The 14,758-nt window shown below is 43.7% G+C and overlaps 1 protein-coding gene across 1 annotated transcript in view; it reads right to left on the reverse strand.

Moving 5' to 3' along the window:
• Nucleotides 1-3,855: 3,855 nt before the first annotated feature.
• The window catches only part of EHF (ETS homologous factor), a 53,837-nt gene continuing 42,934 nt past the window's right edge, over nucleotides 3,856-14,758 (reverse strand). The window contains exons 4-9 of the mRNA XM_040410691.1: nucleotides 14,465-14,524; nucleotides 13,866-13,925; nucleotides 12,112-12,177; nucleotides 10,577-10,642; nucleotides 8,513-8,708; nucleotides 3,856-6,398 (exon numbers count right to left, since the gene is read on the reverse strand). Coding sequence (XP_040266625.1) covers nucleotides 6,299-6,398; nucleotides 8,513-8,708; nucleotides 10,577-10,642; nucleotides 12,112-12,177; nucleotides 13,866-13,925; nucleotides 14,465-14,524 — 548 coding nt within the window. The 3' untranslated portion in view covers nucleotides 3,856-6,298. The remainder of the gene's footprint in view (nucleotides 6,399-8,512; nucleotides 8,709-10,576; nucleotides 10,643-12,111; nucleotides 12,178-13,865; nucleotides 13,926-14,464; nucleotides 14,525-14,758) is intronic.

Consider the following 14,758-nt stretch of genomic DNA (forward strand, 5'->3'; position numbering starts at 1 on the left):
CTATTTGACCATGAAGGAGAGTGATGGGGTGCTGCGCCAGATCACCTGGCCTCCACAGTCACCGGACCTGAACCCAATCGAGATGGTTTGGGGTGAGCTGGACCGCAGAGGGAAAGGCAAAAGGGCCAACGAGTGCTAAGCATCTCTGGGAACTCCTTCAAGACTGTTGGAAGACCATTTCAGGGGACTACCTCTTGAAGCTCATCAAGAGAATGCCAAGAGTGTGCAAAGCAGTAATCAAAGCAAAAGGTGGCTACTTTGAAGAACCTAGAATATGACATATTTTCAGTTGTTTCACACTTGTTTGTTATGTATATAATTCCACATGTGTTAATTCATAGTTTTGATGCCTTCATAGTCATGAAAATAAAGAAAACTCTTTGAATGAGAAGGTGTGTCCAAACTTTTGGTCTGTACTGTATTTACATATGGCAGCTAACGGACATTGAGGCGGTGGACTCTTATAAGTACCTGGGTGTTCACCTGAACAACAAACTGGACTAGAGCCATAACACTGATGCTCTTTTCAAAAAGGGTCAGAGCAGACTCTATATGTTGAGGAGACTGAGGTCCTTTGGAGTGCAGGGGACGCTCCTAAAGACTTTCTTTGACTCAGTGGTGGCATCAGCCATATTCTATGGTGTGGTTTGTTGGGGGAGCAGCTTATCTGTGGCTGAGAGACAGAGATTGGATAAGCTCATTAAGAAGGCCAGCTCTGTCCTAGGTTGTCCCCTTGATCCAGTGCAGGAGGTGGGTGACAGAAGAACTCTAGCAAAATTAACATCACTATTAGACAATCTCTCCCACCCCATGCACGAAGCTGTTGTGGAGCTGGAGAATGCTGCATCCTAGGTGTACGAAGGAACGTTATCGGAGGTCCTTCCTCCCAGCAGCGGTTAGGATTTATAACCACCACTGTTCCCAGAAACCCAATAGTGAATTTTTTTAAAGTAAATTCTGTGTTATGTTTTTCTTGTATTTTACTCTTTAATTTCTAATTACTCTTATTTTTGCTCCTGTTGTTATTGTGATTGCTGCTGTTATGCCAAAATTTCCCCACTGAGGGACAGTAAAGGGATTTTCTTCTTCTTCTTCTTCTAATTCTGAAAAATTGTCTGAAAATGTAGTTACACTTTGAAGGGTTTTTAGGGGATTTTCATATTGATGGCTTATCCTGAGGATAGATCATCAATGTGAGATCAGTGGAGATCCGGCTCCTGGCACCCCTGTCGGTCAGCTGTTTGGGGAACCGCAGACCTCCAGTAAGCTCTGTGGCCTCACCAGCTTACCAAGCACAGCACGATCCACTTGATAGTATTGCACTCAGCCTCATTCATTTGAATAGGACTGGGCTGTGCCTAGGCCATGTGAGCAATGAATGTGACATCACTGGCCAAGGGAGAGACCTATCCTGAAGATAGGCCATCAATATGAAAATCTAGGAAAACCCCTTTAAGGATATTATGTCCTAAACCCAGGCCTCTGTCGAACCACTCATCATGGAGATTCAGACTAAATACAGTACATATAGCTGCCAAATAGAGAGACCTAATTGTTGTGCACCTGCCCCAAGCGTGTATGTAAAAAGTGACTTGTAAAACTTTACATAGATAATTAATACAGGGAGTAATCATTTTATTAATAAACAATACGGTACAAATTAGACATTTATCTACAATCACATCAGAAGACAAAATGTGAAATTTAACTACTTCTAATGCTAAAAAAAACTGCTGAGAGAGTCCGCATGGTGCCCACACACTCTCTTAGAATGATTCCTGATTCAGCATCATCATGACCCATCTCCACTCCCAGGAACGCCCCTAAACATGATTGAAACACCTCGTTTATGGAAATATGGATAACAGGGCCTCTGGGCAGTGTATCCTTAGCAAGCAGTCTGTCTCCTGTATGCTGACCTTCATCAGACCCTCTGACCGCCAGGAGTTGTAAGACTTATAGTAGGAGCTAGAGGTAAGGAGCAGGGACAACATAATCACCCAAATGTCCATGCAACTATATCTCCACCGGCCATTACCTCTAGCTCCTACTATGACAATGCCGGCAAATTCAGCTTGTCCTGAACCAAACAATGGGTAGGTCTTATGTAAACCCGGTCAAGCAGTGGACATTATATGGGGTGTGCCCAGGGTCGGGGCTTGAATGCCCCAAATTTAGATATTTAGGAAGGTTTGGACCTATTCTCATGAATCCTCCTTATACAATTGTGAGTCCCATCCCCAAAGTATGCTCAAAAAAATGGGGCTCAGCCATCTGTGATTTGAAAATCACCCATGTAGCTCAGTGTGCGCCATAGTAGCCCCCAGGGCCCCAGCCTTAGCCAATATAGGAGGGTTACAACTCTGATACCACACCTGTATGCAGGAGAGGATATATGACCCCATGATTTCTAGCATTTAGTCTCACAGTATTTGGCTCGCTGATCGCCCCTTATGGAAAAAAAAAAGTTTTTCTAAAAGTCTACCCAAAAATTCACCAGTGACATTAGACATAAAACTTGAAATGCCCAAAAATAGCAGCCAGCACCTCTTCCCGGTAACAGGTAAAGTAATCAGATTCACAGTAAATAAAAATACATATATACATTAAAACATATAAAGACATATTTTTGTCCATGTGATTCCCATATATTTTTTGGCAAAAATGAGAACGGTAAAATAGCCATGTTGCCCAAAGCAGCCAATAAGAGTACAGCTTTAAAGCGGTTGGGATACATGCCTTACTAGAGTATATAGACGGGGTGGATTCTCCTACTTACGACTCCTCTCTGTGGGCCACAGTAAAGAACAGATTTGGTGAACTCGTCGGGATCTTGTATGTATTTTTTATCTATTCTTGGCAAAAAAAAATTGAGGCAAAGAGGCCATGTTGCCCAAAGAAGCCAATAAGAATACAGTGACAAGGGTTGTCCGTTCTGTAGTGTATGGATGTCAAAGGGGGGACTCTCCTGCTTAAGACCTCTCTCTACGGGACACAGCAGAGAACCGGCTTTGGTGGACTCGGCAAGATCATGTATTTTTATTTATTTTTGGCAAAAATGTGAGCAGTAAAGAGGCCATGTTGCCCAAAGAAGCCAATAAGAATACAGTGACAAGGGTTGTCCGATCTGGAGTGTATGGATGTCAAAGGGGGGACTCTCCTGCTTAGGACCTCTCTCTACGGGACACAGCAGAGAACCGGCTTTGGCGGACTCGGCAAGATCATGTCTTTTTATTTATTTTTGGCAAAAATGTGAGCAGTAAAGAGGCCATGTTGCCCAAAGAAGCCAATAAGAATACAGTGCCAAGGGTTGTGTGATCTGGAGTGTATGAATGTCAAAGGGGGGACTCTCCTGCTTAGGACTTCTCTCTACGGGACACAGCAGAGAACCGGCTTTGGCGGACTCGGCAAGATCATGTATTTTTATTTATTTTTGGCAAAAATGTGAGCAGTAAAGAGGCCATGTTGCCCAAAGAAGCCAATAAGAATACAGTGACAAGGGTTGTCCGATCTGGAGTGTATGGATGTCAAAGGGGGGACTCTCCTGCTTAGGACCTCTCTCTACGGGACACAGCAGAGAACCGGCTTTGGCGGACTCGGCAAGATCATGTATTTTTATTTATTTTTGGCAAAAATGTGAGCAGTAAAGAGGCCATGTTGCCCAAAGAAGCCAATAAGAATACAGTGCCAGGGGGTTGTGTGATCTGGAGTGTATGGATGTCAAAGGGGGGACTCTCCTGCTTAGGACCTCTCTCTACGGGACACAGCAGAGAACTGGCTTTGGCGGACTCGGCAAGATCATGTATTTTTATTTATTTTTGGCAAAAATGTGAGCAGTAAAGAGGCCATGTTGCCCAAAGAAGCCAATAAGAATACAGTGCCAAGGGTTGTGTGATCTGGAGTGTATGGATGTCAAAGGGGGGACTCTACCTGCTTAGGACCTCTCTCTACGGGACACAGCAGAGAACCGGCTTTGGCGGACTCGGCAAGATCATGTATTTTTATTTATTTTTGGCAAAAATGAGAGCAGTAAAGAGGCCATGTTGCCCAAAGAAGCCAATAAGAATACAGTGACAAGGGTTGTCCGATCTGGAGTGTATGGATGTCAAAGGGGGGACTCTCCTGCTTAGGACCTCTCTCTACGGGACACAGCAGAGAACCGGCTTTGGCGGACTAGGCAAGATCATGTATTTTTATTTATTTTTGGCAAAAATGTGAGCAGTAAAGAGGCCATGTTGCTCAAAGCAGCCAATCAGAATATAACTGCAAAGGGGTTGTCCCATCTGCAGTATATGGATGTCAAGAGGGGACTCCTGCTTGGGACCGGTCTCTACGGGATACAGCAGAGAACCGACTTGGCGGACTCGGCAGGATCATGCACGTATTTTGTTTAACAGACGCCATGTCATAATACGACATCTCAGGGGAAAGTCTGAGTAGCCTTTTAGTGAACGGGTACACTTAGCTTCCACTGGTGATTACAGCTGACGACCTGGAAGGCGGACCTGTAGCGATCAGTTGATCACTAGTAGGTTTTCATTCTAAGATGGGGGTTGTTCAGTATGGAGAACCCTTTTGAATCTCTGAACATGAAATCCAAGCTGATCTCTGATTCGTCGCTGTCAGCATCACGCCATTGCTTTCTCTAAAAGAGCGCCCCCTATATCTGCAACATGTAACAATCCGTGTAACGTGACTGCTATCATCACCGTCGCCTACATAACAAAGTGCGTCTTTTTTTATAAATCGCTGTATATTCAGTATCAAAGGTGCCATACGGATGCCACAGTCATCACCTGACCATGGCTCTGGCGCTAGAACCGTCGAACAATGTCACATGACACGTGACATCAGCAGGTACGACATGTCGCACAGTTTTGGGTTAATTGGGCGCCTTTGATACATGATTTAAGTAAATTTAGAAATAAAATAAAACATATTAGTCCCAGAAGCCCTTTTAAACTTGATATTTCATGGTTTCAGTGGATTTATTTTTTTACTGTTACAGTAAATATCATTTGTGTATCAATTCCTACTGGTTTTTAGTGAATGGAAACCTTTTGCTGTTGATTTCCAGAGGATGGACGTCTGTCCTGATCACGTAATGATCGCCCAGATGCTCTGCTCATTCAAAAACACAACTGTGCTCTCACTGGAACAAGCCCTGCACTAGTGTGATCATCACGTGACCAGGACAGATTTTCATCTGCTAAATTGCAAAGATCTTGAAAACCATCAATCAATAAGCTTTATTAGCTTCAACCAAAATATCCCTTTAAAGGGATATTCTGGTACCCAGAGGGCCCCGCCTCAATCACACATATTATGCTTGTAGGAGAAAGTTTGTAATATACTTACCGTAGGACTGGTCACATGGGAACACAGTCTCAGGACACTCCTCTTCTGAAAATCCTGCTTCTGCCCACGTCACGTCCTTTACCAGGTTTTCTGCTTGGGCTTGGACATCACGTCTGCTGTAGATGGGGTCAGAACTATTCCTCTCCCTGGTGCATGTGCAGATGAGGTGCATTCAGGAGTATTCGCATGCACCAGGGAGAGGAAGAGTTGTGGCCCCGTCAGGGGTGCACCTAGCCTTTCTGCTGCCTGAGGTGAAAACTGAAATGACGCCCCAACCCCCAATGCCGATTTATTAACCTAACCCCTTCTATTTTGCCTATGGCCCTTTGGCTGCCCCTCGCTTGCCCCTACCTGGTGCTGCCTGAGGCGATCGCCTCCCCTGGCCTCATTGGTGGTGCACCCCTGGGCCCCCTCCACAGAAGAAGTGACGTTCCGTCCATAGCTGAGACCGGAAACCTGGTAAAGGATGTGACGTCGGTGAAAACTGGATATTCGGGAGAGGATCGTTGTGTGACCACGCAACCTCGATACAGTAAGTATATTACAGACTTTCTCCTACAGAGTTAGGTGGGTTTGTGGGGACCGTCCGCAGGGTCCCGGGAAACCCCTTTTATGATGCAGCTGCCTTCAATGATATTGCAAAATCTGTAAAGAAATATTTTTACATAGCGTACTGTACATACAAAGCGGAACCAAGACAATTATAAGAGAATAATCCAGCGTTATTACATCCAACTATCTGTGTAAATCTCCCAAGAGCTACTCATGCAATGCAGCAAAATCCTATAAAATATTGCAAGTCACAGAAAACTGTGTACATAATCATTCTCCTGAGTGTAGAGAAGTGGCATCGCCGGCGCCAAGTCTTTAATCCCCGCGTCTTCTTGTGCCCCCCATATAAATAAATTAGTCAGTGTCTGCAGTGTTCCATTAGTGGGCTTCAGCTGTCGTTCTCCTTCCATCCTTGCGCGTTTTTCCCGAACTTATAGACCAGACGCCTCCCATCGACATGCTCCAAGATCTCTCTCTTGTAGTAGTATCTGATAAGAAAACGGCAAAGGGTATTAGTTCATCATCAAATGTTGGCGTTGCAGTGTCTTAAAGGGGTAATGCCATGATTGATGTAAAAAATCTAAATCACACATCATCATATAACTGTATGTCACGGTGCGGTTCACCGTGACGTGGTTTGCCGTGCAGGCTGGCTGTACGCCTCTTGCGTACTGGCTGCGGGTGATTCCGTGTAGGCTGGTTGCTTTGGGCTGCGTCACTGTTTGACATTGCACCATGAAATGCACGGAGGATGCAATGCACATTGCAATATCAAAGGTACGCCCAGCTGGAGTCCTGCACAGGTTCTCACCATCCAATAGCCAACGGGAGGGTGGGCAAGTACAGCTGGGCCCTTCTCTCTCCAAGGGCCCCATGGCAGCTACGTTGTCTCTTTATGATTATGTGGCCCTTGATTGGAGATTTAGGGCTCATGCACACAAACGTATTTTCTTTCCGTGTCCGTTCCGTTTTTTTTTTGAAAAAAAACTGAAGTTACTCCGCGTGCATTCCGTTACGTATGTCCTTATGTCCGTTCCGCCAAAAATAGAACATGTCCTATTATTGTCCACATTACGGACAAGGAGAGGACTGTTCTATTAGGGGCCGGCTGTTTCGTTGCGCAAAATACGGAATTCACACGGACGTCATCCGTATTTTTGGAGGATCCGTTTTTTGTGCATGAGCCCTTACTCAGAATTGAGGACACAAGTCTGTATTGAAATTTGAAAACATTTTCCCCTCTATTCCCATTCCCTTTATGGGCATTTTACAGGTGGAGTTGACCTAGTTGCTTCATTACTTTTCATGGCGCTTGAAGGACATGTCCTGGAGTTTCCAAGCTAATTGGCCTTGACATAATGGAAAGACTATGTAAATAACCTAGATTATAGATGCTGCAGGAGGAACTGGATGAGATTAGGGTTGCAAAAGAGTCTACTGCACCTGCACATGTCATCAGATCAGTGCCGTGTGGATAATTAGAAGGATCACTCATTCTGTAATATTTCTTCATGACTCAAAATAGGAAATTTTAAATAGACAGAATAGAAGCTTTATAGAAAAATCCCCAAAGGCTGCACCTGGTTCTCATGACTACCTGTCAGTGCTCCAAATGTATAGTCCACTAATCAGACCATCAAGGCCATTTCCCTGCATGGTCTGACACTGGCAGCACTGATTGGATAGCATCAGACTGTGCAGGGACACACCCCCAACTGGTAACACCCAGCTGGATCTTAATTTCAAAACCGCTAGCAATTTATTCATAACTTCTAGAAGGAATAATAAAGGAATAGGACAACATACAGTCATAAGAGTAGAAGCTCCAGAATTGTTATTAATAAAACAGACATGTCAGGAGAGGTGACAGGTCCTCTTTAAAGGGGTTGTGCACCTTTGGGATGGTTTTGGCATACCGCTCCTCTTGGGCAGACCTGGAAAGGGAAGCAAACTTACCTGCTTCCCGGCGCAGGCTCCTTCTCTCCCCGGCCTCGGCTGCTCTGCAGCGCTTTCAGGATGTAAACTACCGTTTTGACGCTGCTGCAGCCAATTGCTGGCCACGGAGGTGACCTCCTCCCCTTGCGTGGCCATTTGACATGACGCAAGTGCGCTAGCGAATGTCTGCAGAGGCTTCAAAACGGAAGTTTACATCCTGGGAGTGCTGCGGAGCAGCCAAGGAGAGAAGATGTGGTGAACCAATACCACCGGGAAGCAGGTAAGTGTGCCTCCCTTTGCAGGTCTGCCAAAGAGGGGATTGACCAAACACCCCCCTCTTCATCCCTATATTTGTCTCCTAAATCATCAGTTGTGGCCCTTTAATTCAACTGTCTAGCTCCTTTTTGCCCTTGGATGCTGGAGTTGATGAAGTAGTCGGTACCTTAAAGCCACAAGAGCAATAATGACCACCATGCCCTTGGTCACATGTAAGTGGGGTGTAACTTGTGGTGGACCTCCACTTTGAAGCTGTAGGTCTGTTGGCCGAGGAGTGGGACACAGCAGGTTGCACTGGAGCTTCCTCTTGTTTTTCTTCTTCATAAAGGGGCCACCAACAAAAAAAGTACAACCCTGAGCACCAACCAACCTAAGCTCATTTTGATGTTACCTCATGGCACGGCTCAGCTTCTCGTAGGTCATGCTGCTGTTGTTCTTCTTCTTTCCCCATAGTTGTGCCACTGCCTCGGACTTGAGAAATCGGAACACCCCCTCGGAGCGGTCTTCCCACCTTATCAAGCCAGGGTTTTTTTCAGGTGTAAGCAGGATATCTCGAATAAACTCCCACAGATGTGTCCCACGGGGGTCTGCACAGAGATGCTCATGGTCAATTAAGTGGAATTGAACACATAAGGCATATTACACTCCTGCTGCTCTCTCTGGTAGATGCTAGTCCTGGAGCCGTTCTACTATATGTTGTATTCTAGGTGATAACGTGTATATATAATTACTTTATCCAAGTCCTGGAAGGCCTGTATTATTGCCTAGTGCTGCATTTACAACTGTGAAGACTCCAGAGCTGAAATCTCCAAGTATCCTTTTGAGTTACATCCTGTATTATACTCCAGAGCTGCACTCACTGTTCTGCTGGTGGAGTCACTCTGCACATATACTACATTATTTATCCTGTACTTATCCTCAGTTACATTCTGTATTATACTCCAGAGCTGCACTCACTATTCTGCTGGTGCAGTCACTGTCCACATACATTACATTACTTATCCTGTACTGATCCTGAGTTACATCCTGTATTGTACTCCAGAGCTGCACTCACTGTTCTGCTGGTGGAGTCACTCTGCATATACACTACATTAATTATCCTGGACTGATTCTCAGTTACATTCTGTATTATACTCCAGAGCTGCACTCACTATTCTGCTGGTGTAGTCACTGTGTATATACATTACTTATCCTGTACTGATCCTGAGTTACATCCTGTATTATACTCCAGAGCTGCACTTACTATTCTGCTGGTGGAGTCACTGTGTACATACATTACTTATCCTGTACTGATCCTGAGTTACATCCTGTATAATACTCCAGAGCTGCACTTACTATTCTGCTGGTGGAGTTACTGTTAGGGGTCCTGTACAGATCTTAACTATATGTTAGGAATTTGCCCTTGGGCAGTCCCATAATACTTAAAATTCCATTACAGTTATTTAAAAAAGCATTGAAAAGCAGAGTAGCCATTTCCAACACAAGGTTGTGTTGCTTTTTGCAGCGGAGCCTCCATTCAAGTGAGCTGCAATACCGAACATGAACAGAAGTGGCGCTATTCTGTTTTCTCTACTCTCCCACACTTCCTATAACGTATATATAATTACTTTATCCAAGTCCTGGAAGGCCTGTATTATTGCCTAGTGCTGCATTTACAACTGTGAAGACTCCAGAGCTGAAATCTCCAAGTATCCTTTTGAGTTACATCCTGTATTATACTCCAGAGCTGCACTCACTATTCTGCTGGTGCAGTCACTGTGTACATAAATTACATTACTTATCCTGTACTGATCCTGAGTTACATCCTGTATAATACTCCAGAGCTGCACTCACTATTCTGCTGGTGGAGTCACTGTTAGGGGTCCTGTACAGATCTTAACTATATGTTAGGAATTTGCCCTTGGGCAGTCCCATAATACTTAAAATTCCATTACAGTTATTTAAAAAAGCATTGAAAAGCAGAGTAGCCATTTCCAACACAAGGTTGTGTTGCTTTTTGCAGCGGAGCCTCCATTCAAGTGAGCTGCAATACCGAACATGAACAGAAGTGGCGCTATTCTCTTTTCTCTACTCTCCCACACTTCCTATCACTATGTGGCTCACACAAGGACCATTCAAAGGACAAAAAAACACGCGACAAATACTGAAAAATTCTTTGGCTTCCTATTTGTTTTACTTCCTTACATGAGTCACTCCATTATACAACGTATGGTATGTGACGGCTTATGTGGTCCAATCTGTTAAAATTTATCAGAATTCGCTGTTTACAGTAAATTCTATGTTATCTGCCTAGATTACTGCCTTGGGATAGGAAATATCTAGAAGTATGACCAAAGAATCGTGATCTATTGAGCATGGTGCAAGGTTCACTCCAGCTGGAGGTGGTTTTCCCGCTCCTGTGCTGATTCCTGATAACTTACCCCATATAAATGATTGGCAGGTGAACAATACTTACTGTGTTTCTTTGTGCTGGTTCTCTGGGGATGGTCCTGAGATTTCTTAACGTCAGGTTCTGCATAGGCTACGCAAACAAAAAACAGCATTGTTGTCCTATGGTTTGGTCTTTGCCAGCAATGGTGATGAAATTTTTATATAGAAGACAAAGGGTCATTTGACTTGTGTGGCAATACAGTGCACTACACCCGTACTATTCTCACACATCATAGGGGCAAAAACAGCATTATTGTTTCAGGTGTCAACTATTTCTATAAAACAGTAGGTCTACGATGGGAACATTTTGATTGCTCATTTTCTGGACAGTAATGAAGTACACTGAGGCAGTGCCCAACTGAAGACCCAATGGTCAAGGGGGCAAACAGCTCCTGGATCAATTTGCCCAGGGAAAGATTGCCCATTTTGCCAATGGAGCCTTGAAAAAGTGCCCTAATGTACTTCATTACTTCCAAGATTTCATATCCACTGCAAATTTCCAGTCCAAGACCTTTTATGTTTGGTCAGGGGCCCATGAACATCAGCGCCAATAGACCCTAAACAAAGTCCATTGGGATTCCTCCTCTAGGGGACAGGGGCTTAAGAATCAGACAGAAAAGTTAGACTTATCATAAGAAGCTCTCAACCCATGGGAGAAGACCCACTTGGCTTCAAAAAGTTGAACAAGATGTACAGCCACAAGTTGGATGAAGAAACATCAAGCCTGAAAAGGGATTCTTCCTCTAGGAAGACCATATGGCAGAATAAGAAAAATGGACAGGGGCTCAAGAATCAGACAGAAAAGTTAGACTTATCATAAGAAGCCCTCAACCCATGGGAGAAGACCTACTTGGCTTCAAAAAGTTGAACAAGATGTGCAGCCACAAGTTGGATGGAGAAACATCAAGCCTGAAAAGGGATTCCTCCTCTAGGAAGACCATATGGCATAATAAGAAAAATGGACAGGGGCTTAAGAACCAGAGAGAAAAGTTAGACTTATCATAAGAAGTTCTCAACCCATGGGAAAAGACCACTTGGCTTCAAAAAGTTAAACAAGATGTACAGCCACAAGTTAGGTGGAGAAACATCAAGCCTGAAGAGGGATTCCCCCTCTAGGAAGACCATATGGCACAATAAGTAAAATGGACAGGGGCTTAAGAACCAGAGAGAAAAGTTAGACTTATCATAAGAAGCCCTCAACCCATGGGAGAAGACCTACTTGGCTTCAAAAAGTTGAACAAGATGTGCAGCCACAAGTTGGATGGAGAAACATCAAGCCTGAAAAGGGATTCCTCCTCTAGAAAGACCATATGGCATAATAAGAAAAATGGACAGGGGCTTAAGAACCAGAGAGAAAAGTTAGACTTATCATAAGAAGCCCTCAACCCATGGGAGAAGACCACTAGGCTTCAAAAAGTTGAACAAGATGTACAGCCACAAGTTGGATGGAGAAACATCAAACCTGAAGACTTCATCAGGATTCAGGACATTCTGGAGAAACTACTTGCTGGCATCACATGATTATTTCATTATAATACATACATACAAAAACAATCTTACCTGTATTATAGTGATTAGCTGTAGCCGCCGAGAGCTGATTACGGCAGAATGTTTTACCATCGTAGTCTAGGACATAAAACAGAGGCAGATTTATCCTGTGCACTGCTAAAGTTGGTCAAAGATAAGTAAGATTGTTATTAACAATTGAAACTATGATTTTAAAAAATGAAGCAATTGTAATTAGTGTTAAATAAAAAATCTCCTAGCAGATTTTGTATGCAACTTCTACAGAGACCTAGTTATTGCCATGGTAACAGACTACAAACAAACCCTGTGTAGTCTCATTGTGCAGTCACATCGTCGGGCAACTCTACTCTTCTTCTTCTTGTAATCCCAACAAATGTGTCTTAGTAATGGACAGATCAAAGACAGTATGACTACAAAATCTGACTACATGGGTTTTGTTTGTAGTCTGTAACCATGGAAACATCTACGTCTCCATAAGACCTGTAGATTGAAAAGACTAGGAGATTTAGTATTTAAGTTTTTAGGCTACTTTCACACTTGCGTTGTTGTTCTCCGGTATGGAGATCCGGCAGAGGATCTCAATACCGGAAAAAAGTTTCATGCATTCTGAATGGAAAGAGATCTGTTCAGGATGCATCAGGATGTCTTCCGTTCCGGCAGCATTCCGTTTTGTGACCGGACACAAAACCGCTGCAAGCTGCGGTTTTGTGTCCGGTTCTAAAAACGGGAAAAAAATGGATCCGGCACTGAAAACAAAGTAAGTCAATGGTGACGGATCAGTTGTTTTTTTTTTTGGGGGGGGGATCCTAAAAAAACGGATCCATCACCCATTGACTTTCAATGTCTTTAGTGACGGATTCGTTTTTTTTTTCCGTTTTAATTTCACACAACCGCATCCTAACGGAACAGATGCATTCTAATGTGCAAAATCAAAACGGATCCGGTATTGAGACACTCTGCCGGATCTCAATGCCGGAATTAACAATGCAAGTGTGAAAGTAGCCAAGACGCATTGAAACAACAAGAATAATCCTTATGGCTACGCTACTAAAAACAATAGTTATTTTCTTACCATGGGAAATTTGTCTCATCCAATTTTCCGCAATCAATGGGGCAATGAAAATTTGGATTGGTAATTGGCCTGGGAGGGAATTTTTTATATCTATGGCCACCATTATATAGGAATGCATCAGTCCTTGGTGATGTCACTGGTAGTAGCACAAAATGACCTACATATATTTTTTTTTTTAAGTTTTTGTAGACTTTGATATTGATGTCCTACATTATGCAACTCCCTGCAACCCAGTGTCAGACTGGGGTACCTAGGGCCCACCAGTAAAATTTATTTTGGGGGCACACCATACGGATACATTCAAGTATAATAAATAATGTAACAAGTTTTTTATATGAACACCGGCTGGTTGAGCTGCTGTACATTGAATATATGTATGTAGTGCGGTCAGTCTAATGTGTTATGCGCCACTTATGCAGGGCATGGGAGACTAGGGGCCCACTTTGTTCAGGGGCCCACTGGGGGATTCCCATGTACCCCTGTGGGCCAGTCCGAGCCTGCTACAACCCCTCAGATAAACTGACTGAAAGGGCCCAGGGTGCTATAACGAGGCACAGTCAGTATGAAACGTATGGCACTGTGCGGTGCTACGTTCCTTGGAACACTATGGTCCCTTTGTTGAATCATCACCAATGTAATACTGTCCTAAGAATTGGCCATCCTATAGTACCCCTTTAAGGCCGCCTGGGCTAAAAATGCAGAAACACTCACTTACCATCATAGCTGTTTTCATATAAAAATGGGTCTTCTTTCCAGGGAGCAATCGGACCAGGATCTAAGATAGACACCAGTCAATCAGTAATTATCACAATTTTTATTCTATGGAGTAAATCAGTTTTTGCACCCAGAGCAAAAAAAATTATGAATACCCCGAATGAGCAACCCAGACGATTAAAAGATAACTCTATCCATTGCCCAGGATGAAGCAGACATAAAATACAACAGGGGGCACTATTTCTGTTACTATGTATAATAATAAGGCATAGGGATGTCAAAGAACGGGGCTCCCTGCTTGAGAAGCCCCTCTATATTATCCACAGCAGAAGGTTTGCTCATTTATAGGGGGCCTGTAATACTACATTCCTCCTGTAGGGGCCACTGCAGGCAAAACGTCTGGCAAGCGGCAGCCCAGTGATTGCTGCTGATCACAGGGGGTTTCAGAAACCCAGGCCACGGAGACGGTGTGATCGATTGGTAGGAAGAGACAACCCATTAATGATCTTTTTTTGGGCACATTACTGACAATTACTGGAATGGCCACCACTTTCTCATTAGAATATGCAAATGAATGCAACAAAACAGTATTAACCTTACCTGTTTGCTCTGTCTTAATAACGACATTGAAAGACTGAAGAACTTGATTCCCATATTGGCCTACGAGATCAGAGAGAGAGAGGTCTGAGCCACATTTTACTTTAAAGGGGTTGTCCATTTTTTTTTTTTACATCTGAATACTTTTGTAAATTGCATGAAATTAAAAATGTAATATAGCCCCTGAGCTATTCAATAAAATGCATCTGTATAGCGCCACCTGCTGTTTGTTCTTTTCCTTATCTCTTGTCCTTCTCACTGAGGTGGTCACAATTGGAGCAATGAACGGGGAGATCT

This window comes from Bufo bufo, chromosome 10, assembly GCF_905171765.1.
Source record: "Bufo bufo chromosome 10, aBufBuf1.1, whole genome shotgun sequence".
Lineage (NCBI taxonomy): Eukaryota > Metazoa > Chordata > Amphibia > Anura > Bufonidae > Bufo > Bufo bufo.